At 29.6% G+C, this 27,395-nt stretch overlaps 1 protein-coding gene across 1 annotated transcript in view; it reads left to right on the plus strand.

Moving 5' to 3' along the window:
- LOC122269131 (cytosolic carboxypeptidase 6-like) overlaps window positions 1-27,395 on the plus strand; it is a 553,508-nt gene that overhangs the window by 42,476 nt on the left and 483,637 nt on the right. Inside the window, exon 3 of the mRNA XM_043040819.3 lies at window positions 23,942-24,066. Coding sequence (XP_042896753.2) covers window positions 23,942-24,066 — 125 coding nt within the window. The remainder of the gene's footprint in view (window positions 1-23,941; window positions 24,067-27,395) is intronic.

Raw genomic sequence — 27,395 nt, forward strand, 5'->3', positions numbered from 1 at the left:
AATTGTTAAAATTGCTTTCATGGCAATCTTTATATGTTAATGGAAATCAGCTTTTGTTTTCACAGATTCTTTAAATATCTGTCCAACTCAGTTTCGTAAAATTTGAAAACCATTACATGGTTGCTCATAGTATGGTCTTTAAGGAATTGCCATTTTAATTTTCGCCGCCATCACACAAGAAATGATTAAAAAAATTTAGAGAATGACCATAGAGCTGTTAAAGCATTGAACTGTCATTGTGAGGAACTGAGGTTCAATCCCCAGTGACGGCGTTAAGCCCACCCATACTCAGATCCATGGGTACCGGGTTGTCTGGAAAGTAAAAGCGTGAGTTGTGCTTATCACAATGCCACAATCATACCATTGGTTTCGAAATTGTGGAACCGTAACCTCCATGAATCCCTGGCTCGGGCTATTGCGGAAATGCTTTACTTTACCTTAGAACTGTAATCTAAGTAAAGCGAGTGGAACATGGTGATTTTTGTTCCTATAATAAAACCACGTGACTGTTGAGCAATTTGAGAGAGAGGGATTTTCAACTGACCTATTCTCCTTGTTATTTCAATGGAAGAAAATAGATGCACGGATTTTAACGGGAAAAAAATCTCTTTTCTTCATGGTTCTTTTGGATGTAGAGAAATCTTTGTTGATTAAGAATTTTATACATTTCAGAGGCAAGTAATTTTATCGATTTAAGAATTTAAAATTGCATTATTTACTTCATGAATTAACTTTTAACGCACGCTTATTTTCTTTAAAACATCAAACTAATCCCAATCATTACATTCTATTCACTCTAATATTCAAGTTTATACATTTAAAATTATCTTATAAATGAATGTAAACATATCAAAAAACTATTATGCATAAAATAATGATTATATAAAATTAATTATTCGTCATTGATACAGCATTAAAAAAAAAAAAAAAAAATTAAGTTGAGCGAAATTTTGGCGAAATTTTTTTTTCTTCCTGCTTCGTTTATTCACGTTGTGTTATTTTTATTCTCTCGAATGCTTTCAAAAAAATAAATTCCTCGATGTTTTTAAATTTCTGCAAGTTTCTTTGAATTTATTTAGTTTATGAAATACATTTTCTCCGAAAGAAGAAAGGTGAATAGTTATTAAAATTTTTTCGATAAATAAGGCAAAGCTCTTTAACACTTAATTATTAGTTCATTGATGAAATTGTCGGATCTCTTTCAAATACAATAATAAACGAAGAAAAATTGATAATAATAATTGAAAGCGAATGTATAGCTGGTTAACCTTATCATCGCAGGTGTAAAGATTTAAAGAATGAAGTTAATGTGATACATCTCTATTTTTATTACCATTACTTTTGACCCCTTGACATGACTTAAATCATTTATTACAAATTTTTTCAAAAAATTCCAAATATCTTGAAAAAACATTGATGATTTTAAAAGATGCTGTAATATACCAAAATCTATGTTAGATTAAAATTTAAGCGCGTTTTTAATTTACTTCAATATCGATAAATTATTGAAATAAAATATTACGCAGGTCTGAAACAAAATGACTCCCGATTTTTGTGGAAACTACTGAATCAAATTGAAATAAGTTTTGTTACACGATGCATTTTCAACATCTTTAAAACCATTCAAAAATAAAATAAAAATATTATATTTTTGTAAAAATGTGAACAGTTTTGTACAGTTTATATATATTTATTAAAACCTTGGAATTCTAAAATGACTTATAATCTTGTTAAAAATATCCAAGCTTTGGACTTTCCTTTCTTGCTTTCAAAAGTACAAAACATAAATCTGTCTGTCACAGGACGCCTTTTTCTCACTGCCAAAATCGCCGAAATTGAGGGATCACATGACAGGAGTGGCTATTATGGAGATAGAGAGATAAAACAGGGCTCTTGATCTACCTCTATTGCAGCTATATGGGAGATACCTTGGCGATAATCACCACTTATTACTAGGCGAATCATAGATTTCTTAACTCTTCTCTGTGAAGTATACAGGGTTCGTGATTTTTTAGATTTTTTTAAAAAAAATCAAAAGAATCAGATTTTTTTGATTTAAATCGGATTTTTTTGATTTAAATCAGATTTTTTTGATTTTTATTCATATTCACTATGAGAACTTTAATTTATGATTAAAAAAAATATAAATGTTTAATCAAATTAACTTAATATTAAAACTATATTGTAACAATATTTTAGAAGCTCTAACTAAAATAATTTTTCATTATAAAACATGGCTTTGAATGCAAAGCAACCATTTTGAAACAAATGCATGATTAAAATTTAAAGACTAGATGAAATAGAGAATTTAAAGAATACTTCAGGTGTGTGTCTGGGTTTTTCTGAGAGGTAACTATTTTGTGAAAATAAGAAATTACATTAAAAAATCAACACAAATATAGTAAAAATATGGATTTATCGTTTCTTACGAGACACAAAAATAAAATTTTAAGAAAAAGTATTTCGTGTGATTATTCTATCATTTTTCCTAAAGTTGAATTTGTAAAGGTACCGTTAAACGTAGTAAATTTGACTTGGACAGACCCCTGTATTTTAACTATTAAAACAAAGTTTCAGTTAACAAATCATAACTTTAATTTAAAATTGTGATTTCTCTTTTTTTTCTCTTGATTTTTAAAATGACAAAATAAATGTAGCAGACTGTGTTTATAAATGTAGTCATTCATCTTTATCAGAAAATAAATAAATATTTAATCTATATATTTTTATATTAAAATATTCATTTTTAATTCTATGTCAAAATAGATAAGTTGAGCTTAAAAAAATTAGAAAATCTATGTACTCATTGTAATTTTTTTTCACAAAATTTCTTTATAGAAAATCAGATAATGTCAAAGATACTGTAAACACATTATGAGAAAAAAAATACCAGTTAATAACCCAACCCTACTGCATCAAATAGACTTTGAAAGGGAAGAATGACACTATATTAGGAAAAAAACATCTGAATTCATCTGCCCTTTTTTTTCTTTCTGTTTTTGGCATATTAGGGCAATTTTTTTTTTAATAGAACCTGAAGCTTCAGAAATATGCATTTTCCACTAATAAAATATGATGTAGATTTTAATTCACGCTTTTTCATTCAAAAGGTAGAATTTTAATTAACATTATTTGTATTATTTTTTGAAAAAATTCATGTTTATTAATTACTTTCGACAGCTATGCAAGTCTATATTAAGACAGCATTAAATGTTTACTTTAATCTGTACTTTCAATCTCAAGAATCAAAACATTTTTAAAAATGTAATTTCAAATGTGTTGGAATTTAACACACACCAAGAAAGTAATTTCGTTAACTAAATTTAATTACTGCAGCAGTTTATTTAAATTAAATTTTAATACTAAGAAAAGAAAATAATAAAAGTATCAAAAATTTAAAACACTGTTTCTTGACTTTTAAAATCAATATATATAGATAAAAAAAAATTAGTTGATTTAAATCAATGATTTTTTTAAAAAAATCATTTGATTTAAATCATGATTTAAATCGTGATTTAAATCAAGCTGATTTAAATCAACGAACCCTGGAAGTATACATTAAAACACATTTTTGATTTTCAAACTATAAGGGAGAGCAGAGTTAGGATCTTTCCTTCTATTCGCTCTTTTCTTTTCTGATCTTATTAATCTACATTTTTTAAATTTTACTTTTTATAAAAGAATTCTCTTTTACAGTATCTCAAACTCAACACCGTAGTTTTTTTTCTCATCTCTGTGAAGAATATATTAAAATACATTTTTGATTTTCAAACTAAAGGGAGAGCAGAGTTAGGATCTTTCCTTCTATTCGCTCTTTTCTTTTCTGTTCTCATTATTCTACATTTTTTTAATTTTACTTTTTATTAGAGAATTTTCTTTTAAAGTATCGCAAACTCAACACAGTAGTCTTTTTTAAAGAAAAATAATAAGTATATAAATAAATAATAAATGTTTAATCTAATTAAAATCTGTCTCGATCATCTTAGCATATTATTTTATTTCAACAAATTATTTTATCTTCAAAAATAGACTAGCCTAGTCTTCAAGGTGAACAACCTCCGTCTACTTAATCAATAAATTTTAGATCATGTATTGTACTCGCAACCACCATCTTCATAAGCAAAACCACCTACTCATAATATATTCTTCATAATTTACACTAAAACTGTTACGATACACATACAAAAAAGACAGGAAACTATGAAATACCGAAGAATATACGGATGGAAGAACTAAAAGAAACACGACATAACAATTTCTTTAAAAAAAAAAAAACAGTTATTTATTGAAATTAAATTCAAGCCTACAAGCGACATCTTGAAAAAAAAAGTCCCAATAATAAAAATATAAAAACAAAATGTACTACTTTATGGTCACAGAAATGTATACATTTTTAATGGATATACATTCCGCATATTTTTTGAGTAATGGATCTAAAATCTGAATATTATAAAAACCGAAGTATTAAATTTCTTTTGTTGATTGTTTCTTTTAAACTTTAACCGATTCTGAATTCCAACCTCTTTTAGAAATGGAACTGAAAGTGTTCCCATTTTCAAATCTAAAAACATTTCTGGGCATAGGCTATTTTCCTTTCCATACTATGGCCGGACATGTCTCATCCTAGCGCTTTCGATCTAGTTTACGAGGAAAGAGTTTTTTAGTTGAGGCGCTCTTGCACTAGATATGGGATATTCAACATTTTATACTACCCTTATTTTAACTTAACATTTTCTTGAAGGAATCTCTTAACTTAAAGAACAGAAAAAATCAGATGTCAAAGTTGCTTTGATAACACTCATATTTACGTATTTATTATTGCATCTTTATCTTATCACAATACAAACATCTGAATAAGATAATGAATTGTAAGATAACTAACGTTTTTTTTTTCTTTTTAAAAAGTAGTCTACGAATAATAAACGAAAGCAACAATATTTTAAATTATAACGATTTATTAAAAATAAATGTACTGTGGTAATAAAAAGAAAGCACAGTATTAATAAAAATACATTTAATATATGTATTGAGAAAGTGTAAAAATGCACCGAAACGCTCTCTCTGAAATTGGCTTGGATACCACAATCAGCGCACTTATGACTTTCGTAAAAAGTGTCCAAGAACGGTGACTAATCTGTGACCTAATGCGCCTCGATTAAATATTTTGAAGCAATTGACTTCTGCGAAATTTAAGATTTTATTTAATCCATAAAATATTGTTTATTATTATTGTTAAAAAATGCAATCATTTTTTATTAGTGGTACACAGCGTTACGAAAAATTAAGAAAGGGTGCACAAAAGTCATAAGTTTGGGAAACACTGCTCTATAGTATCATTTTGTCATTTATACAGCAATGTGGGAATGAGAAAGTTGTTAAAATTTATAAATACAATAGTAGTTAGGTTTAGTAAGTTTTTGATTTCCATCACATGGAAATAAATAGCTATAAAAAACATTTTTTAAGTATTATTAAAATTTTAATTTACTTTAAAAAATATATATAAGGAAATGATACTTCTAATAATCTGTTACCCAGTAATAGTACTTTATTTATGTCGCACTTTAGCTTTACTATGAACTATTGGCGACGTGGAATAATATATGTATGAAAAAATATATATAAGGAAATGATACTTCTAAAAATCTGTTACCCAGTAATAGTACTTTATTTATGTCACACTTTAGCTTTACTATGAACTATTGGCGACGTGGATGATCCGAAGACATATCTTATCACAATTTTGATTCTCTGCGATCACAAGTTTGATCCCTCGCTTTGGTATCCTGGCGTGAAGTAACCTCAGCGGTAGATGGTTCATGGGTTAGAGTCCCTTTGCCGTCAGTCGAACCATGGGAGGTTCTCGTGGTCTTCCTCTCCATGTAACGCAAATGCGAGTTAACTCCATCAAAAAGTCCTCCACGAAGGCAAATTTCTCCCAATACTTGATCCAGGAGTTTCCTTGTCTTCTGGATTGGGCTCAAATTTACAAGGCAACGGAGTTGAACATTAGTTGTCGTAAACCCATAAAATTGGGTCGACTGTTCAACGACGGTTATAAAATAAAAATAAAATTATGCGAGTGAAATCTAACTTTTTACATTAGAGTAGTTTAAAAGGAAGGATACCACGCACACTCGGTCCCTTCGCAGACTGATCAGATTGGTCACCCATCCCTTCACTCACCGCTAATTTACTGCATTCAACTGGATTCCATTTACACATTTTCATTAAACTGTAGATAAAAAGAATCAAAAGGGAAAAAAACACAAATCTGAAAATTTTTCCCATAAATATTTTATTCTGTGATGATTTAGAAGAAATAATATCTTTTTTGAGTAGGCGAAACTTAAAATCATGCTTCTGCAATTTTCTTTCTCGTTGAATTTATGGATTTTATTTCAATACTTATAGGAAAAAAATCTAACTGGTAATGTTTTTTTCTACTAAATTCAATATTGGGTAGAAGCGAGGAAATGTCGCACATTTAGTTACTTGAAATAAATAAAAAAAATATATAAACATTCTAAAAAACACATTTCATTTCAAAAATTATATATTTGACATAATTGAAGCTTAAAATGCATTGCGGTCGCGAAAAATGACCATTTTTCTGAGAAGCACGCATGAAGACAAATGTCACTTTATCTAAGTTCGCTTTATTGAAAATGCCCTGTTCCCTTACTTATTATGATCAATTATTTATGATTTTTTTTATATAATATTTTGTCTAACGAAAACTTGACAAACAATACTTACAAATATTCAAAGAGACATTTTCAGTTACAAAAATTTCTAAAATAGGTATAGTTCCAATTTTTTTTCAAACCCTAAAAAAATCTTTACAATGTTATTTTATATGCTTATTTTGAATAAAAATTTTCGTATTTATTTTTTCTCTGTATTTATTTACTTTTCTTTAAAAAAATTTAGAACATTCTCAAGTTTAAAATTCATTTTCTTCTTTTTTGTTATATTTAAAATATGTACGAAATAGAAAATTATAAATTTCCTGACGACAAATTAAAGTAAAATAACTCAAATATTCTTATACATATAGTTAAAATGCTTTGAAATAAATCTTTTTAAAATTGACAAAAAAAAGGAAAAAGAATAAAAAGGACAAAATGATTCTAGATTAAGGATCAAATTGCATGTTTTGAGGAAAGGAAAAAAAATTTCATTAAAACTGTTGTTTTTTTAAACTATTTAAGATATATTAAGATTATTTTTTATTTTATTTTTTTTTAATAAACTCTAGATAATTAAACCATATTCAGTATAGAAGACGACCCTTTTAGCGACAAAAGTCTCTAACGTTTAATTATTGTTAAATTATCTTTTATTTTAAGTTATTTCATACGATGCGATACAAATGTATTTATTATTTTAAGAATCACTTTATAGTTTTATTAATCAAAATACTCTAATGCATATAAATTACATAATTATGTGAAAAAATGTAAACATAGTTTTTAATTAAATAACCACTTTAAAATATTTCATAATTTCTTACGAGAACAAATGAAAATGTATTTAATATTTCTAAAGGCTAAGAATTTTTAATAATTCAAATACTCTTTTTCCAATAATATAAAATATATTAATGTTAACAAACGTAAAAACATTTATTATTTTCACTTAAAGCAATCATCGTAAAATACTAATTAAAACAGAAAATATAGAGGCAATATTTATTTGGGAATAAAATAAAATATTTTCCGTTGAAATTTAGTTTTGTGAAAAAATTAATTCTTTAAAGGATCATAATAAAATTTAGAAAAAAAATATAATATGCATGCATACTTTTAATATTAATTTTGTTCTTGGTATTAAGGTGAAAATTAATTTGAATGCCTTTCTTTAATTAGAAGTGATTTGTGAATATATCTTAACTCTTACAGCGAAAATAAAACACATAAATCATATAAAATAAATTTTCAAAAATTTAATCAATAGATAGAGTCTTAATAAAGTAATCTCTCATACGTTTTTTTTATCACGCGATGAAACATTAAAGCAAGCAAAAGAAGGGATTTTTTTTTTATCCTTTGAATAGTGGAAATCAGAACAATATCAAAACCACAGAACAGCTGATAGCGTTCCAACAAGGGCACAAAGTAACCCAAAAGAATACAAATAGTAAAAAAAAAAGTGAAAAAAAAAGTAAAAAATGAACAAAACATCGATTACCATAGTAACGCAGGTGTGGCTCCTAAACCAGGTGTTCTATGGACCAAACTGGAAAACCCAAACTCTACACACCCAGATTTGTGACTTTCTATTTCCACTTTTTTTTTTCCATATCTTTCTGTCATTTTTTTAGATTTTCTCTCGCTGAATTGCATTCTTAGCATTCGTATTTTTAACCGAATTAAATAGTTTCGGGGGAATTATTTTATTTCGCGTCGCTGGAATGTATTCGATTATGCTTGTTTCTGAATACTAGCTTTGACTTTTTCAGATAAAAATATATTTTTCTAGATACTTTTTCCTCTTGATTTTCCTTATTTATTTGACATTACACAGAAACAATTACTTAATGTACTTAGCTTATTTTTATACAAAAAAAGTTTTGTTTTTCATTTGCATATTACACAATAAATAACACTATAATTAATAATATAACATTAATTAACTATGTATTATAATTTTGTGGATAATAATTAAAAATAAGAAAAATCAATTAGGAATTATAACTAATTATAACTAATTATGTATCATAAGTCAGGATGTATTTTAAATAATAATGTATCAAAATTAATAATGAAATATGATAAATATATTTCTTGTTAAATGTATTAATCTTAAATTTAATCAACTTAATTAATTTCTTGACAAAAATTAATTATCTGCTTATTAAAATGTTCTAAAACATATAATTTAAGAATACTATATTTTATCATAAATTTATAAAAAGAATCAATAAATAAATAAGAATTTCAAAATCTTATTGTAAATTGTGATATTAATTTTATTGTAAATTGTAATTTTACTGTCGATTGTAGTTTAATCGCATAAGGGCCACTATCCAGGTATCGGTTAAGTTGCCTATAACTTTATGCAAAAATTTTTTTTGCGTTTAGGTTTAGTTTAAATAACTTGGTATATATATATATATATATATATATATATATATATATATATATATATATATATATATATATATATATATATATATATATATATATATATATATATATATATATATATATATATATATATATATATATATATATATATATATATATATATATATATATATATATAAACTTGGGTATATGTATTTCTTTTCATGGCATTGAGAATTAAAAGCAAGATAGATCTAACACATTTTTATCAGAAATTCTGCTTCATAATGCAATTACTAATCTGTATATAAATTATGGCCAATCTGTACGGAGAATTCTTGTGATGGACAAAAAGCAAACATCGCGAGTGCAGAATTGTACGACCAAATGTTCTACCTAAAATTAATTGTATCAGAATGACTGCCAAGTAAAAGTTCTTTCAGTACATCTGGGTAATTATGATGAACGAGTTCAACTTTTCCATGGAGACAGCAGTTGAATTTTGTTCTGTCGCACCGCAGTTTATACATTCATCACTGAATGTACCAGTTTAAAAAAGAGGTATATTGCCTGATAGACTCACTACGTAACGCATTTTCATTTAAGCGTCTTGATTCTTCAACGATTTTTCCGAGCATTCATCTGTCGTATATGAATATCATTTTACGTTTATTTTACGTTAATTTTGTACAGCAATAGAATGTTCAATTTTATAAAGCTGCTGATATCGCATATGACATTCATGAAGATACATTGTAAAACAAAGAGTTTGAATATTACTACATTGAACATTATAAAGATAGTTTGACATTATATAACAAAGATACAGACATTTAATACCAAGCCTACTTCGAACAACATAATAATTACATCATAATTCGTTAGTGAATTTTACTTCAAAACTGTATGATTAGGATAACCTTGAAAATAGATTTCAAACTATGAGTTGCCGCAAGCTTTAACTGGAAAAGCTATAGATGTTTAGTTATGGTGACATAACAGCCATCAGCATTTATACTTATTATTGCTCCTTCATCCGCATGCGTTCGGAATTTTGATTGGCTGTTTTGTGTGTTACTAACTGCAAGTCTTCTGTGATTGACTATGTGTTATCATTTCACTTTCTACTTTCATGATATTATCTACATATATTATAAAAACTAATGCCCGTCTGTCCTTTATAGACTCCTAAAGAAATCTGGGTAAAAATGTACTTGAGGGTGCCACTTGGCGAAATTGGCGACTTATGTTTGGCGCCATTCCTGTTTGCGCGGAACACCGTGGTAACAGGAATGGCTGCCGAAACATAATGATATATCAATAAAACATTGGAAAATTTCAACAAAACATTGGCCAAAACTTAATAAAATTGCAATGAACCCAATGTAAGCAAAATTAATAAACCCAATAAAATGCATTTTGAATCGAAACAAAAATTAATGGAGTAAGCACAGAAAGAAAAGGAAAAAGAAACAACTCCCACAACAGGACATTTATATCTATTACTAATTAAACCTTCATTCACACACCAGTCAATCACTGCTTTTTTTCCATTGTTATTCAAATCGTACAGGAACTTAAGATTTGTCTTATTTATTGTAGTTATTTTTAGGAACAGAAGCCAAAGTAACCTTGCCAGCCGGTATCGAATGTAGAACTAACGGACCTCTGAAATTTCATACACCGTTGAACATTTAAAAATAACGCTAAAATCTAAACCATTCAAAATCACGATTGGGTTTCAACATCGTCCAGCTTGGCGATCAACCGCGATCACAACTTGGCGAGAATCAAGGGGCACCCTCAAATATAGTCGACCCGAAATCTGAACGAAAGCGGTGAAATTTGGCAAACTCAAATTTCAAAGCACTGTTGACTTTCGAACATAAAATTTGAATCAGTCTGTTTGTTAGAGACGTTTGAAAAATGGAATTATTTCATTGACTTATCACAACTGATAACAATTTACAATATCACAATTGACTACATACAATTCTGTTTTTAACATTTGATAACAACAGTAATGTTTGCTCTCTAATGGTACTCATGAGTTTATTGCGCATTCTTTAACATTTAATTATTTTTTATTCTTTTTATCAGATAAATTCAATGATCAGTATAAACGGGATAGCAAAAACGGACTACGTTTCAGGATGTGTGTTATCCACGCGTTAATTTTGTTTATAGCTATGCTTTTAATACGTGTTTCTATAGAACTAAATCATTTTAAATGAATAATATGAACTGAAAAGCAAAACTAATGGAGGAATAGTACTAATTTGTTTAGGAGAAATGTAAAACTTCGACATGCCATTTTTAACGCCAATGATAATTAATAGATACTAATTGAAAAAATATATTGTGCCAAACTATTATTGAGGTCAAAGATCCTTAATTAATCTTGGTATGGAATACTAATAAACCGAAAACGATAAGCTACCTACTAAAATAGATGCTTAAAATGTGACTAATTAAAATTAACATTCGATTTTCTCCATTGTCTATTACTGCTTACCGTGCTCTATCAGACTAAAATTTTTATGTTCCACTATTTTTACAAAAGTTCACGAAACACTTTTAAAATGCAAACCCAGGTGGTGTAAATGGTTTTTTTTTGAGTTCATAACTATAAAAGAATTTAAAAATTTAATGGTTTATTGCAAAATAATAGTACATTAGGGAACCGATTATCCGGAACGGTCGGGACCATCGCTATTCCGGATAACTGATTTTTCCGGTTTTCTGAATCGCTACAAAAAGCCGTTTTTTTTATTGTTAAACCCAACTAAAAAAAAAAAATTGGAAATAATCTTAAAAATAAGAAAAAACGATGAAGTAATACACTAATGATTATTTCCAAAATGATGGTAAGGTAAACATCTTTAAAAAATGAAAGAAAAATTGTAAAATCTTACGAGGAAAAAAAAAAATTTCTTTTAAAAAATGGCGAGAAAATTTATCGAATTTCGTTCCGGTTTTTTGATTTCCGGATAACGGTTTCTGTACTGTAATAACATTAACGTAAACTGAAATTGCCATAAAAGTTTCTATGGTTTCCTAACCATATCAAGGCACAATAATACGAAATTATAATTATGTCATAAATGTTCCTATACTTTTAACACTTTATGTTTATATACGTCATGTTCTTTCTGCACTAAATTACATTTGTCTATTGAAACTCTATGGTCAAACTCTAATTGGGGGCTCATTTTTAGAAAGTTAAGTGTTTAAGTCTTCTGAGAGTTTCTGCATATTATCTTCGAGATATTGTGCTATCCCAATCTATAGCTCCTAGTCATAAATTCTCAAATCCGGAGAAAGTTAGATTTAAAACGCAGCATTTGACAAAACAAGTGTTACTAGCCAACCTTAAATATTCGTTCGCCAATGGTGATCTATCGAGTTGTAATTTCGTGCCTTCTATTGCAGTTTATGTTAGACTTAGACCTCTCAATCAATTCGACCTCATTAGTAGTCTTTTTCGTGACTTAGTATTCCAATACCTTTATTTTTTGGACGTGTGAGATCTTGTTTTGAACCCCATTTTCAAAGTCCATTTCCAGTATCAGTATTGGCAATTTGCTTTGTTTCTCTAGTTAATGGTTTCGTAATAATGACTTTTTCACAGTCGTTACCGCCGCTCCTGACCCCCAATCGATAGAAGTAGGTTATTTATATTCGTCTATTATTGCTACTTTTACTTGTCCGGCAAGGTTGACCCTTATAGAAGATGAACAATCGGTGGCATACCTCTTGAAGGTTATGTAATTAATTATTGATTGTTTCTGCGAACCATTATAATTTAAATTTTTGTTGTTTATACTATTACATTTTGAATAATATTCATTTATGTAATTACTTAAATTGATATTAAAAATTATTTTATCCTCGCTATTAAATGTCTAACATCATGGAATAAATTATTATTTTAGTAACGCTCTGAGCGTTAATATTACTTTTTTCCAAAATTTAATTTGTAGAATTTTCAAAAAAAAAAAGAAGAAAAAAATGACGAAAGTTGTGTGTGTAGAATGTTCCAGTGAAATATTAGAACAAGGGTGTCCTGAAAACCATGGCTTACATTCCTAAGTTATTGGGAAAAATGAAATTTTAAACATGATACATAAAATAGAATATGTATTTTTTTTCTTAAGAAGAAAAACGAAATCGCAAGTGACAAAGGCGAGGAGAAAAGCATCATCTGATATAAGTTTGATATACCGGATAAAATTCTGTGCTGCTTCTTTTAGCTTCTCTCTATTAAACTTCTCTCTATTACCGCCTTCTTTATGACCTATTACCACCACCAACCTTTAAACTTCGCTCTATTACCACCTTCTTTACCACCTATTACCACCACCAACCTTTAAACTTCTCTCTATTACCACCTTCCTTACCACATACTACCACCACCAACCTTTAAACTTCTCTCTATTACCACCTCCTTTACCACCCATTACCACCACCAACCTTTAAACTTCTCTCTATTACCAACCACCGTCAATCAATCAAGCTTTAATGTTTTCAATTCTGACTTCCCTTTTGTAGAAATTCGTTAATATATTCAATAGAACCGTGGTAGTTTGGGGATCGAGAGCTTTCCTCCCATTTATCTAACTCTGGTTAGAATCCCAGCGATGGCACGTCAATACAAATATCCTGCCCACACTCACCACAATGCAAAAGTAAAATATCCTTAGCGGTAAACAAATCAAAGGTTAGAGACCCCTTGTCGTCAGAATATCCGGGGAGGTTTTTGCGGTTTTCCTGTCCATTTAAGATTAATTCCATTAAAATGTCGACACGGCTCACAGCAGATCACCGAAGTCAAACATCACTGGCTGCGGTCAGTGTGCGGGTGGGTGACCACTTGGATCAGTCAGCGTAGGGACCGAGGGTGTGCGGTATTGGTCCTCGTTAAACTGTTCTACCGTAAAGTGCTCGACTTCGCGTGCATGTCGTCGCGCTACCAAAGCGGAGGTGCCATCCCCTCTGCGGAGGATCAAAATTGTGTTGGCATGTCTTCGGATCATCCTCAGGGATGTTTCCCAGACCGTCGCCAATAGCCCATTGTGCAGCTCTAGTGCGACGTAAAATGAACAAATCAAATCAAATCAATCAAATCAAACCATTAAAAAGTCCGCGAAAGCGAAATTTCTCCCAATACTTAATCCAAGAGTTCCCTTGTCATCTGGATTGAGTTCAAAAGTATAAGCTACGGAATTAAACATTAGTTGTCGTAAACTCAATTAGATCAACTGTACAACGACGATTATGAAAAAAAAGAAGGTCTGCATATAATCTTCTGAAATTTGAGGGGGGGGAATTAAGTGGCCGAGAATAAAGGGAATTAAATTTTATATATAAATTTGAATTTTTACAAACAAAAAGTTGTTTGTTTTTGTAACTTACTAGAAGTCTGTTCCAAGTTTTAAAATCGTTTATTTTGAAAAATATATTTTCTGAATAATTTTGTCGTAAACTCAAAATTTGGTAGACTGTTCATCGACGCTTGTAAAATAAAACATATTCAATAGTTTTTCAATCACGTTTTAAAACTGTTTTTGCTTTTTCCTAACTCCCCGACGTTCGATCCCCGGCCCAGACACCGGATTTTCGGGATGCAGAAAATCCTCAGCGGCCATGTCGTATGATTATGCGGCATGTAAAAGATCCCTGGAGTGCCTTATTGGCTGTTGGCATTGCCGGCAAAATAAAATTCCTTGTGCACTTTAGCATCCAAACAGAGTCTTGGTGTTGCCATCTAGTGTGGCAGAAACTAGACGTCCAAATTAACAGGGCCAACGGTATCTCACTCATTGTGGTGGTTCTGAAAGAGTGGATACCACTTCTGGAGAACGCACTAGGTCTGCTCATCGGGAAGTCTGATTGTGCAGCTCATAGGAAATAAAAAATTAAACAAAACTTAATTATTATTTACCAAACCCTTACTGTTAACTTCATTTTTTGATAAGGATTCTGGAATTATATATTATTTTTAAGATGAGTCCTTACGAACCACCAAAAATATACCTAAATTTTAAAATTTACTCAAAGTTTATTATTAGAGAGAACACAATTCTGGTGCCCTTTACAGAATAATTTATTCCAGTGCAGATCCTGACAACCCTTTTAACATTTTTATCTTTAAAAGCTGGACGAAAACAGTTTCAGAATTTAACTAGCTTAACAAATTTCAGAACTACAAGAACGAGTATAATAGTTTACTCACAACATGCGCTTAGGTAAATGGATATATTTTTGAAGCATAACTTTGAGTGAATTAGTTTAGCTACGCTGTATTTATGCTGCTCCGGGTTCTGGGTATTATTAGTGAATGGCAGAAAAATTCGATTTGAGTTGTGCATTTCAGAATCAACTAAAATAGTTTTAAATTTATTTTGCTTGCAAGTTTTACGTGATCCTAAACGTATGTGTTTTTAAATAATAATATCTTGGAAAATTTAAATAAAAGGTTTACTTTTTTTGAAAATTTAACTAAAGGAAAAATATGACTATTAGATTTATTTATTCATAAATCTTTATTATAAAATAAATTTTTATTACTTTTTATCAAAAAATGCCTCAACATTATATAAGCATTATATATTTAGCTATTATTTTTTAATTATTATAAAAAGTGTCCAAAAATTAACGCAATAAGTAATTCTGATTGAAAACACTGATTTTTCATTAAAATTTTTATTATTTTTTTCATTCACAGAGTGCAAAATGTAGTGTAATGTTATAGCATATCAGATTATGACCAATTACTCATTCATTTGTTGAAATTTTCAACGATCATTTTTCAAAAATGTGGCTTTATTTTGTTGATACTAGGCTTAATTTTATAACTGTGAAGAATGCCTTTTTTAGTTCGTAATTATTAAAATACAGCAACATTAACAAGCTGTTATTATTAAAAAATTTGAATCACGCATAATAAGCAAAATATTTCATTTTAGCCAAAAACAAATATACAGACGGTGATTCATAAGAAGTATACAATGTCCTATAAATGATTGTAAGATATTATATGTTACCTGAAGAATTGTATTGGATTATTATTTTAAGTTCCATATTATTTTATTTCACAAGTGCCGTTGGCCGTTGAACAGCCGACCCAAATTTAAGTTTACGGCTACTAATGTTCTTTTTCGTGGGCTTGTAATTTTGAATTTAATACAGAAAACAAGGTAACTCCTGGCTCAAGTATTGGGAGAAATTTTGCCTTCCTGGTGAATTTTTTGATAGAATTAACCTGTGTTTGCGTTACAAGGAGAGGAAAACCGCGTGAACCTGACGACAAAGATAGTAATGATCCGTCTACAACTGAGGATATTTCATGTCAGCACTGTGGTCAGTTCAAGCCGGGAGTAGAATTCGTATCAACCAGGCATCGCTGGGATTCGAACCCAGTTCACCATATTCTGAGGCAAATGCTCTATCCCCTGAGCCACCTTGGCTCTGTTATAAGTTTTGTTGGAGACAGTCGTTGACGTTCTATGTTTGATCCCTTAGTGCACGTCATACTTCACGACACATATCGAGCCAATAATCGATTTTCGCCCGAGCGCATTCTAAGTTATCTGAATCAAATTCAATCATATTACTGTTTCAGCTCCGCTAGATGAACAGGAAGGGACGGGACGAATACCTAATCTTAACGTAACCCTACTGGAAGAAATAGCAAGGTGCCGAGGGTTAGGTCAGGTCTTCTGAGTAGCCACTGGGGAATTGGCATGTTGCAGTCTATGACTCGCCTAATCCATCGGTGAGGGAGATTCATCAAGATAATATCGCGAGTGGGCCGACCAATGTGATGTTGCACCATCCAGTAGGAGAGTGAAGTTTTCAAAGTCGTCCTGCAACTATAGCATCAGTCAAATAGTTAACATATTCAAAAAAGTGGCTCCTGGGACAGTTTGTTCTTGAAAAGAAATAAATGCCGAACCTTTCTGGTCACTGCACACTGCATTTACCTTAAGGAAATGTGTTGCTCAATGAATTTAGAATTCTCTGTTCTCCAAGAATGAATTGTTTGCTTGATTACCTTCCCACTGACATGGAATGTTGAATCTTTGATGAAAACTAAGCGGAATTGATCACTATCGATGCACTTGAATCAGATAGCTTAACACGCGTTTGGGCAGAAATTGATTACCTGCTCGATGTATGTCATGTGACTAGAGGTCATACATAGAACATCTGTGACTGCTCCAAACAAAACGTAGAATAATTCCATACAACTCTTTTTCAGGTAATATATAGTATCTTACAATGTGTTTGATTCATAACACGTTGAAACTGTATACTTATTTATAAATCACCATATATCTGTACATGATGCATTTAATCTTGTTATAATAGAGGGTTAAAAAATGAAGCTATTAGAGATATTAAAAAATTTAAGCCTTGATTCTAAGTTGGTACAGAAACATGAAAAAAAAACTGAATAGCCTAGTGTTTTAAAGCATTTTACTCAACAAATTTTCTTAAAATTTAGCAAATGAAAACTGTTCTACTGACAAAATATAAATAATGCAGAGCTATTCCATCCGTTGTTCTAATTGTATTCGTTTTAAATATAAGTGTTTAATCTTCAAATGACTATTATGCAAATATTGTATCTGGAAATTTAATAATTATATTGCATCATAATTAAAAATGAAGTAGTTATTTTACGGTTCTTACGCTCGATGAATTCTTATTCACACTATGCATTCATAATATACGAGATAAAAAAAATATCAATGACCTACCTTCTATCATTTAATCATATATTATTCAATCGCCAAAAGTGGTATCACTGTCAACAATACCGTACAATTTTAGTATTCACAGAATTTTATTTTTACATTACATGAAGAGCGTAATTGTACTTTTGCTTTTATTACGTAGTGTCGAGGTTCAAATTAACAAAGAAGAAAAAAATATGTCACGCACATTTTCTAGGAGAATATCTTGGAAATAATCCAGTTCTTTTCACGGTATCTGATTAATTATAAGGCATAGTACGAAAGTTCTAAAACTACCGCACTTAAAAATAAAGACTCCAGGGCGAAAATGTGATATTCATTTTCCCTAGATGCATAAATGATGAAGAATTCTTCTTTTATTGACATGTGTCACGCTTATCTCTATAATTGAAGTTTTTTTGTGTCTGAAGGCCAAATAGTGTTGTTGAAAATGTTAATGTTTCAGCAAAGATATGCCAAAAAAAGCGTTGGTGTATGTAATGAATAACACTTCAATTTGCATATTCTGTTATAACACCCTATTGCAATTATGTTTACAGCTATGCAATTTTAGTTGATTAATTGTTCATAAAAATTAATGGATGAAGTGTGTTTGATTGATTGTATTAAAAGGTAAAAACTCCGATTGTGTTAATGGTTTTTGTGCTTCATGTAACGCATTGTCTTAAGAAGAAAAAAAGATATTTTTTTCAGAATTAATCCGAGTTTTTTATTAAATAGCTAGAAAATTTTTTGAAATCGGTCTTTTACAGAAAACTTAATATAAAATTTTTTATATCTTTACCAATCCCATTTTTTAAATTTTTTTGTTAGCTAGGTACCAGACTAAAATTTGTATCTGAAGTAGTTGTTAAGTTATTAAATGATTTCGAGTGGCCACAGGCTTAAAAAATATTCGTGGATCCCGATATTTCTGAACTTCTCTCGCCGATCCGAGCCGAAACCGCTCCAAAACAGTGACCCCGCATCCCTACTTGAAATAGTCTTACCTCCATCGGTTATCACACCTCGTTATCACCACCACAGGTCCAGATGAATGTCTGGAGGAGTTCAGATTTTAGACAAACTATAGGAAAAGTGTCAAAAATATCAAAAACATAAACACAGTTAATAGAAAGTCATTCAGATTGCATGACTTGTAATTGCCCACGTACCCTCCAGTATCTGTCGTAGATGTTTCCTACCACTGCTGGACAAACGCTTAGGTGCTCAGCATTCATCAGGGCATCCTCCCTTCACAAAATACAATTTGGGTAAGGAAGGCACTTAAGTCTGTAGAGGTGAGATTCAAGATAGTTCGGCCTGGTTACCAGCCAAAGGCAGCAACCGCATTCCGTCTTGGGTGATCTGGTATCCTGTTTAGAGTCTCCCTCCAAGCCTTGTCACCAATTTGTTCGCTTAAATGGTTCTTATTGACGTTATTTTTAATTATTCTGTATATAGAAGAATAAAGTATTTTTCTCTGAAAGCATTGCATTGACTTGAAACTAGATCCATCTGTTAAAGACAGAGCATAGATAAGAAAAATCAAATTGCTATATCTGATTTAATGTTAGGATTTTGAGGTAAATTCAGTTTCGGAACACTAAGTGAGGTTCAAAACTTAGTAAGCAAAAATACGTAAACACATTGAGTACTCAAAATTTGATCCATTTTTTGAGTGTTTTCTCATTATGAACTGTGTTTAAAATTTCCGCTAGTGGATTCATTAAGGGTTTTAATGGAACCTTCTCTCTATTCTGTAATTAAAATACTGAGCTTCGGTTTTGCCGCCATTTCAGGAGTTGTTATATTTTGTTCTACAACGACATAGATACTCTAAAAGGCTTAGAAACCTGAAATTGCGAATGAGTAAAATATACACAAAGAAAGATGAAACGAAAAAAAGCAAAGTTTGTAAATTATTTCGGGAATTATAATCTATTAAACTTGTAGTTAGTCAAGTAGACGTGGATATTTTGGAGATATTACCGTCTTGTATGGTAGTAACATTTCTGTTATTAAAAAAAACTAATTCTGGTTAACAAAAACCGAAATAAAGGGTACTTAAACCATTTATGAAAAGGGGTATTTAAATACAAAATATGGTCTTTTCAAAACAAAAAAAAAATACAGCGAATGAAAAAACAATAATGGAGTTTAAGAATCCAAAAGTTAAAAAAAAAAATTAAAAAAAAATGTATTTATACAATTACAGGGATCGATAAACTTTTAAATGTGCGTAAATGCTAGTCGGTTTCGAGATTTAAATTACTTGTAACCTATTGACAATATACTACAAATTATTTAATGAAAACATTCTGAAATCGGATACTTTTTACTTTAAAGTGAATAACAAACAAATGAGTAAAAACGGACTTTTAAAATGTCTCTACGTACATAAATCTTAATTTAATTTATTACTTTCAAATTTTCTAAAAAGGGCATGTAATAACAAAATTTATAAAAATTTGATTTATACATTTCATATCATTCCCAGCATAGCTTCTATGCCTTTTTAAATATTCAATGTATCCGATATGATGATAACATTCGCTCGCCATATGTATGATTAGATCAATACAATTTTTTTTCATTTTCGCTCGCACGCTGTGTGACCAGCTTTTATTCAATTATCGTCTGCGCACGAGATGGAATTCCACTTCTTGCTCAAAATGTTCGGTTGCCTGAGGAGTTAACTTAAAAAGAGAAAGTACAAGAACGAATAATAAATAAAGTAATTCAGTAAATTCAATCTTCACCGGCCACAGAATATATTCTAAGCTCGTTTGTTATGTAAATGGAGCCTAATTTGGTGGAAAGTTGGCTGCGCATTTTTCCTTACATGTTCTTTTCTTCTGTTTTGAGAATTTTTTCTGTGGCTGTTGTCTTTAGTGAAAGATTGCTTTTTTTCTGTCACAATTAATTCAGCTTCAATCATACAAAAGATGTCTAGAAGTTTTTTTTTCTTCTCTTTTTGTAAGAATATTTTTAGTTATTGTTATCTTCCGTGAAAATGTTGAAAAATATCCAAGTTTAATTCTTATTTATTGACTCCCTAAAATTCAGTCCAGTTTAACTTTTCTGAAATTTTAATTGAATAAAAAAATTAAGACATTCAAAAGAATTCGTAATACAGAATTTTTTTTCTAAAACTAATAAATTTATTTTTCCTAAAAAGAGTAAAAAATTTTCCACGCTTAATAAATATAAAAGGCTAGGGGGCACCGTTTCCTGCTCACTTGGTAATTATTTTTGTCTTTTTGAAAGTGATTGTTACATTATAAAATTGAAGAAAAAAAATATATTTAAAAGATCCCAAATATTTTCAATGTAGTAACACAGATTTATTGTCCTATTTTATTAATATAATGTATGAACTTAATAACTTAGGCTCGTTACTGTTTATCCATTTTGTTAAAATTTATTTGAGTTTTGATTCTTATGAAAATCTAAATATATTTCAACAAAAGATTAGTTAGTTTCAGTACAAAAAGTAAATTTTTAGTATTGCTTTAGAATTAAAAATATGTTTTGTTTTCATTATTTTAATCGCCGGTGTTGGCTAAACAAAATTGTGCTTAAAATTTATTAATTTCGAAAGTAAATGCAACTTATTCGAAAGTATATATACCATTAAGTTTATTACCATTATATTTACCATTTATTAATCGTAAAACGGTAACTAAATATCATTATTATAAAATTTCGCATAAAAAGTAGTTATATACTTTATATAATACAATAAAGGAATGACTCTTTTAGTTAAAGAGCATTTAATTTTGAATAAAAGTCAAACTAAAAACAGAGAATAATGTGACGAAAGGAGGACATATAAACGCTGATAAATTTATAAATTTTACCCTGATGAGAGCCAAAAATATATAGGTCTTCATTGCTTAAGTGTCATTTCATGTAATTCTTTTTGTCCATAGGTGAATACGAAAGAGTGTGATGGCACTAATCTTTTTTTATGATATATATATTAAAATAAAAGTAACAATTTACACTTATAGGTATATGGTTAGATATACTTAGAAAATTACTATACAGTTTCTTCGCTTCATTCTTATCTTATTTATTGTTTTGATGTCCTATAATAATATATAGATGCATGTCTTTTTGTGATACAGTTATTGATAGAAAAAAAAACTATTTGTCTCTACATATTTTTGTTTAATTAATTAATAATAAGTCAAAAAAAATTTCCAAAAATAAAATAAGTATTTTTCAAGTTTTAAATTTCGTTATTTTATCATCTAAATATTACTTATTACCATTAGGAAAAAAATTCTGTTATGATTACCATGATGCATAGTAATGACATTTCTTGTAAAAAACCATAATTCTGGTTAATAAACCCAAAATAAACTATCTATTTTTAAACCATTAATTTCGTAATTTTTTCGTTCATATGATAAAGTTTTACTGGAAATTCTGGTCTTCAAAAGTATTATTACCATTACACCATATTTAGTGAAAAATACAAAACTGTCAAGTAAGTTTAAAAGAATGAGTGGCTTTTAAGTCTTGCTCGAATTTTACTAAATTTTATCACATTTACCAAATTTTATCGCATATTATAAAACCATATTTTATTGTTAATTTTACCAAAATCATTACCAAAGCGCTTCGGTAACAATTGCCATGCTTTGTGGTGTTTTCATAGAGACAGTAAATTTTACCATATTCTGGAGGTTTTTACCTTCCTTTTATTTCCTTTGTGTAAAGTTAAATTAGCATGTGAAAATTCCACCCATAGATAAAAAATTAATACATAGTTTTTTTAAAATTAGGCATGCAATATTGGTTGTGCTATTACCGTGGTGCTTTTGTGGTACCGTACCAGTTAATGTTAATTACTTACAATATTTTACTTTTTATTTTCTTACTACTGTCTCACCTACAACACAACGAGGCAATATTGCTAATCTAACTGTCATCATTGTGTTCTAATTTATATGCCTTTTACACAAAACTTTGAACATTGAGTATTTTGAGTCGGTGACATTTTGGATTTTTATGTAAAAGTAAATTGTTTTCTACCTCAATTGCTGTTTATTTTGAATCATAAATTTGATTCAAAATTATTACTCATAAATTTGATTATGCATTCAAGTTCAATTCTAGTTTTGTGTAATCAAATTTGAGAAGAAATAATTAACATGAAAATATGGCTTAACTAGGAACCATGTTAAATCATAAATTTGATCCATGGTAAATAGAATCATATTTGCGTTCGAGCTGAATGCTAGCATTGTGTAACCAAGTTTAAAAAGAAATAATTAACCACATAATGTAGCCTAACTAGGCACCATATTGAATCATACATTAAATGTATATTAAATTGAACCATATTTGGGTTAAAGTTGAATTCTAGTTTTGTGTAATCGAGTTTAAGAAAAAAAAAATAATTAGCACGATAACATGGCTTAGCTAGGCACCATACTAAGGTTGTTGCAGATTTTAACGTGATACTGTGGATAAGCGCGTTTCAATATTCGTAATAATGTACGGTAAAATATTAAAAAAATATTTTTATTTTAAACATACATATACAGACATAGACTGCTAATAAAATATATTTAAATTAAAAATCTTAGCCTTTCTCTAGTGACGAAACAAGATGAAGTATAAAAAAACAACAACAAATCTTTCAAAAAGCTCGAAATAAAACTCCACTTATGCGGGGAAGCAACTGAACGTTCGATTCAACTATTAAATAAAACAGCTAAATGTGTTCCCGAATATTTTATTCGAATCCATGGGTGATGTGTAATAGTATTTCGATTCCCGAAGAGAAAAGAAAGCTACAATATCCATTTACTTCAAGAAAAAAAAGTGAAGTTTTCTTGAAGTATTCAATAAAATCCTTCGAAATGACATTACATCTATTCCTACTTTTCATCTCAATGTATTCAATACAGAAGCCGGACTTTATACGCATGCACATTCCTTTCTTTGATCCATATTTTAGACCGTGGTTTTCTTACACCAGGAACCCAGGCACCCATTGAATACATATAACCTACTTAAGTATATAACCCATTTGCGTTTTGGAGTTCATTTCTTTAACGGCACATTTTTATTTCTTATTCTTTACTTTTTTTTCTTTTTCTTCTTTTTTAGGAAATCTAGGTAGAGTGGACTATGTTGGAGAACTAGACTACGATTTGTACGTACGCCCCGACGTGGCAAATCCCAGGCATAGGGTATGGTTTAATTTCACCGTGGAAAACGTTCGAACAGATCAAGTAAGTAAGATCGTTAGCTATTTCCATTTGTGGAAATGGGGGTAATGCAATCGGGAGTATCGATACTTTTCTTATTTTCTTTATACTTAAGAAGGAAAGGAAATACCAGGATGAAAGCGTTAGGAAAGCTTTTACATTCTTCGATAGTGATTGTGTTTGGAAAGATAATTGAGCTTCTGCTTTTCTTTTTCTTTTTCAATAGTATAACTTCGCTAGCTTACAGTCTTGTACTAATGTGAAACTAAGTATTAATTCTTATTTTGTCTTCGAACGTTTTTCTGTGATTAATTCTCATAGTTCAGATTATATTTATCTGAAGGAAAAGTAGCTACAATTTGCTTTTACTTCTTATCTTATTATTTGGGCATGTTTTAATAAACAGTGACACTAAATATACTCTCTGGAGTTTGCAAAATTTTGTAACTAAATCACTCTTTAAGTAAAATGAGAATAATAATTGTTTAGTTTTTTTTATATGTTCTTAATACGAGGAATGCTTATACACCTCTTCATTCATTATTGCTGGTTTCATTTTTCCACTCACCTTCTAAAGATTTTTAATGATGACTTTGTTAATGTCAAAGTCCTTACTTCTTATAGTAGAACTCTTGTTTTTTACTGTCCATTTTTATTTGTCATGTCGTTATGTATTTTAGTAATAAATGATTTTTTTTAAAAAATACGTTAGAGTTTGATACATTACGTTAGCAGTTTGAATTGCAAGTAAGTTACTGATTACCTTTTAGTCATGTTTATGATGAAGTTTTATATAAGCCGAAAAAGCTACTAGTTGAAAAAGTTCCCCAAAGACATTAATTATCTCTATCTTTATCACTGAATTTGTTTTAACGACTATTGATTAAATTATTTTTTTAAAAATTAATTTTGAAGTTGCAACGAATTGTGCAAAAAAATGGTATTACGCAGCAAATAGCATGTACGAGGAATTATCATCATCGTATGTATCATATCTGTGATAAATTAAGCAAATAAGTTTTGCTTGTCACCTCGCATAGCACGCATGATGAATTTTCATCATTGAATAGTACTGTGGTCGGCATGAATTAAGCAAATAAGTTCGATTTTTCGAGGCGAATAGTGCACATAATGAATTTTTATCATCAGTGTCGTATGCCCATAAGCAGAATATTTTCGAATGTTCTGCAACAGGACTTATTAATTTATACATATGTTCTGCAAGCATTGGATTTTGATTGTTCTGCAAGAGCACTGGAGGTAAGTGGGTGGAGAGGGGGGATTCGAAGCAAAACACTGTCACTTATTCAAGATAAAAATTGTTCTGCAGGACTATGTTTGTTCTGCGACATACGCCATCGTTTTAGGCACTTTCTGCTTTTGGGGTCGTATGTTTGCTAAGAATTATGCAAATAATTTTGGCTTTACATGATGAATAGCGCACATGATTATCTGTCATTATTGCAAAGTACCGTAGGCGTGAGGAATTACGCAAATATATTTGGCTTTAAGCGACGAATCGCCTGTGCTGAACTGCTATCATTGCAAATGCGATGAATTGATGATGCACAAAAAACTTAATTTTGCAAGACAAAGGAATCACGCGTGTGGAATTGTCATCATTGTATATTTGGTAGACTAATTGTGAAATACGACAGTTTGAAAACTGTCGTGTTTCGATTGCAAAAGTCTTCTGTATTTTCCAATCAGTATTATACTTTGTAGAATTAATGCAATATGAGTCCAGATACTTTTAGGCTAATAAGAAAATATGTCATTTATACAGGTGACATGAAAATATTGGTGATTTTAATTAACTTGATTTACTTTAAGCTGTTTTCAATGATCCCACATTATTTTAGGCTATTTAGAAAAATTTTCATTCAATGTTTAATTATTGTGATTCATCAAATTTCTCTATTCGACAGTGCCATAATAGTAATGCAGAGAACATTGTTATGAGCCTCAAAAAATTCAGACTGATTGGATTAATCTTGGATATAAATAAATAAGCCAAGAACCATTTAGGCTGATTTTAATAATCCAGAATAGAAAATATTAGCAACTTTAATTAGCTTGCTGTGTGTTATAAAATGACGGCGATATTAATTTTTCAATCCCTCAAGTAAGTCGGCATACATTAGCTTATTATTTGTTCATTTGGGATGGCGATGAATTGTGCACGCGACAATATATTATTTGTAATCTGTTGTCATAAATGCGTTTTGCATTTCATTTTTTACAGCATAACTAGTAAAAACAAAAAGATACTTATACTATATAAGTTTTGAAGATATCAATATACACCAAAAAATATAATAAAAAGGTTATTAAAATTCCTATTTCTAACTCTGATATTTAAAATTATGTTAGTAAACAAAGAAATTTATCCTTACACTATCGCAAATAAGTACTTTTGAATTTTCTGACTAAAATCCTTTCTATGTTCATAAATTGAATCTTAATGTGAAGAAATATCTTATTTTAAAACTTTAAATCTCAGTGAACACAATTATTTTTCTTCTTTTATTAAATAACTGAGATATTTCCTGGAGTTAAAATTTTAACAAATGATTTTTTTTATTAACTTGAGATTATTTAAGTAACGAAGGGAATTAATTACCATCAATGAAATAAAGAAGCAAAATTAGCAATTCAAATGGATTTTGAGAAGGTGATAAAAAATTGGTAAGCAGCCTTCCCGCATTAGCGAACATTTCAAGAATTTTATAAAAGTGGGATCACTGTTTCCGCAATGGTTAAGACTTCTTAATTTATACATATACATACTTCTTAATTTATACTATTTTTTTTTTAGAATTACTCAAAGGAAAATAAAACAAAGATACTCTGAGTTTAAAATTGTAGCGTGCTTTATTCAATTTCTTAATTAGCGATGTAATTTAAAAGCATTTTCGCTTGTGTTGAAAACACTCCAAATCTCCATTATTTGCTTCACTCTTAAGTAGCTTGTCCGCCATCTTGAAATTATTTTCTCCACTTCATTTCACTTCACACGTTGCATGTTCCAGCTGATGCCGTTACAAAACCTTTATCTACTAACAAATATTCGTTATAATTTTTGAGAAGTAAATTGAATTTTTTTTCTTACATAGTCACTAAGCAAGTTTGCTTTAATTTTGAGATCAAAATTTTGGCACATGTTTAGAGTGGTTGAAAACGAATTAACCGTGTAAATAACTATTATCTTATAACAGTACGTAAAAAAATTCTTATGAAGTTTTAACGTTGCATATCTATGAAGTAAGTTAATTTGTATGCAGCTTGTTAATTTTAATAATTGAATCACAACTTCTTGAGCTCCAAAATTCGTAAAAAAATAGATTTGATAA

Source organism: Parasteatoda tepidariorum, chromosome 7 (genome assembly GCF_982258835.1).
Source record: "Parasteatoda tepidariorum strain Cologne lab strain chromosome 7, Ptep-v5.0, whole genome shotgun sequence".
NCBI lineage: Eukaryota > Metazoa > Arthropoda > Arachnida > Araneae > Theridiidae > Parasteatoda > Parasteatoda tepidariorum.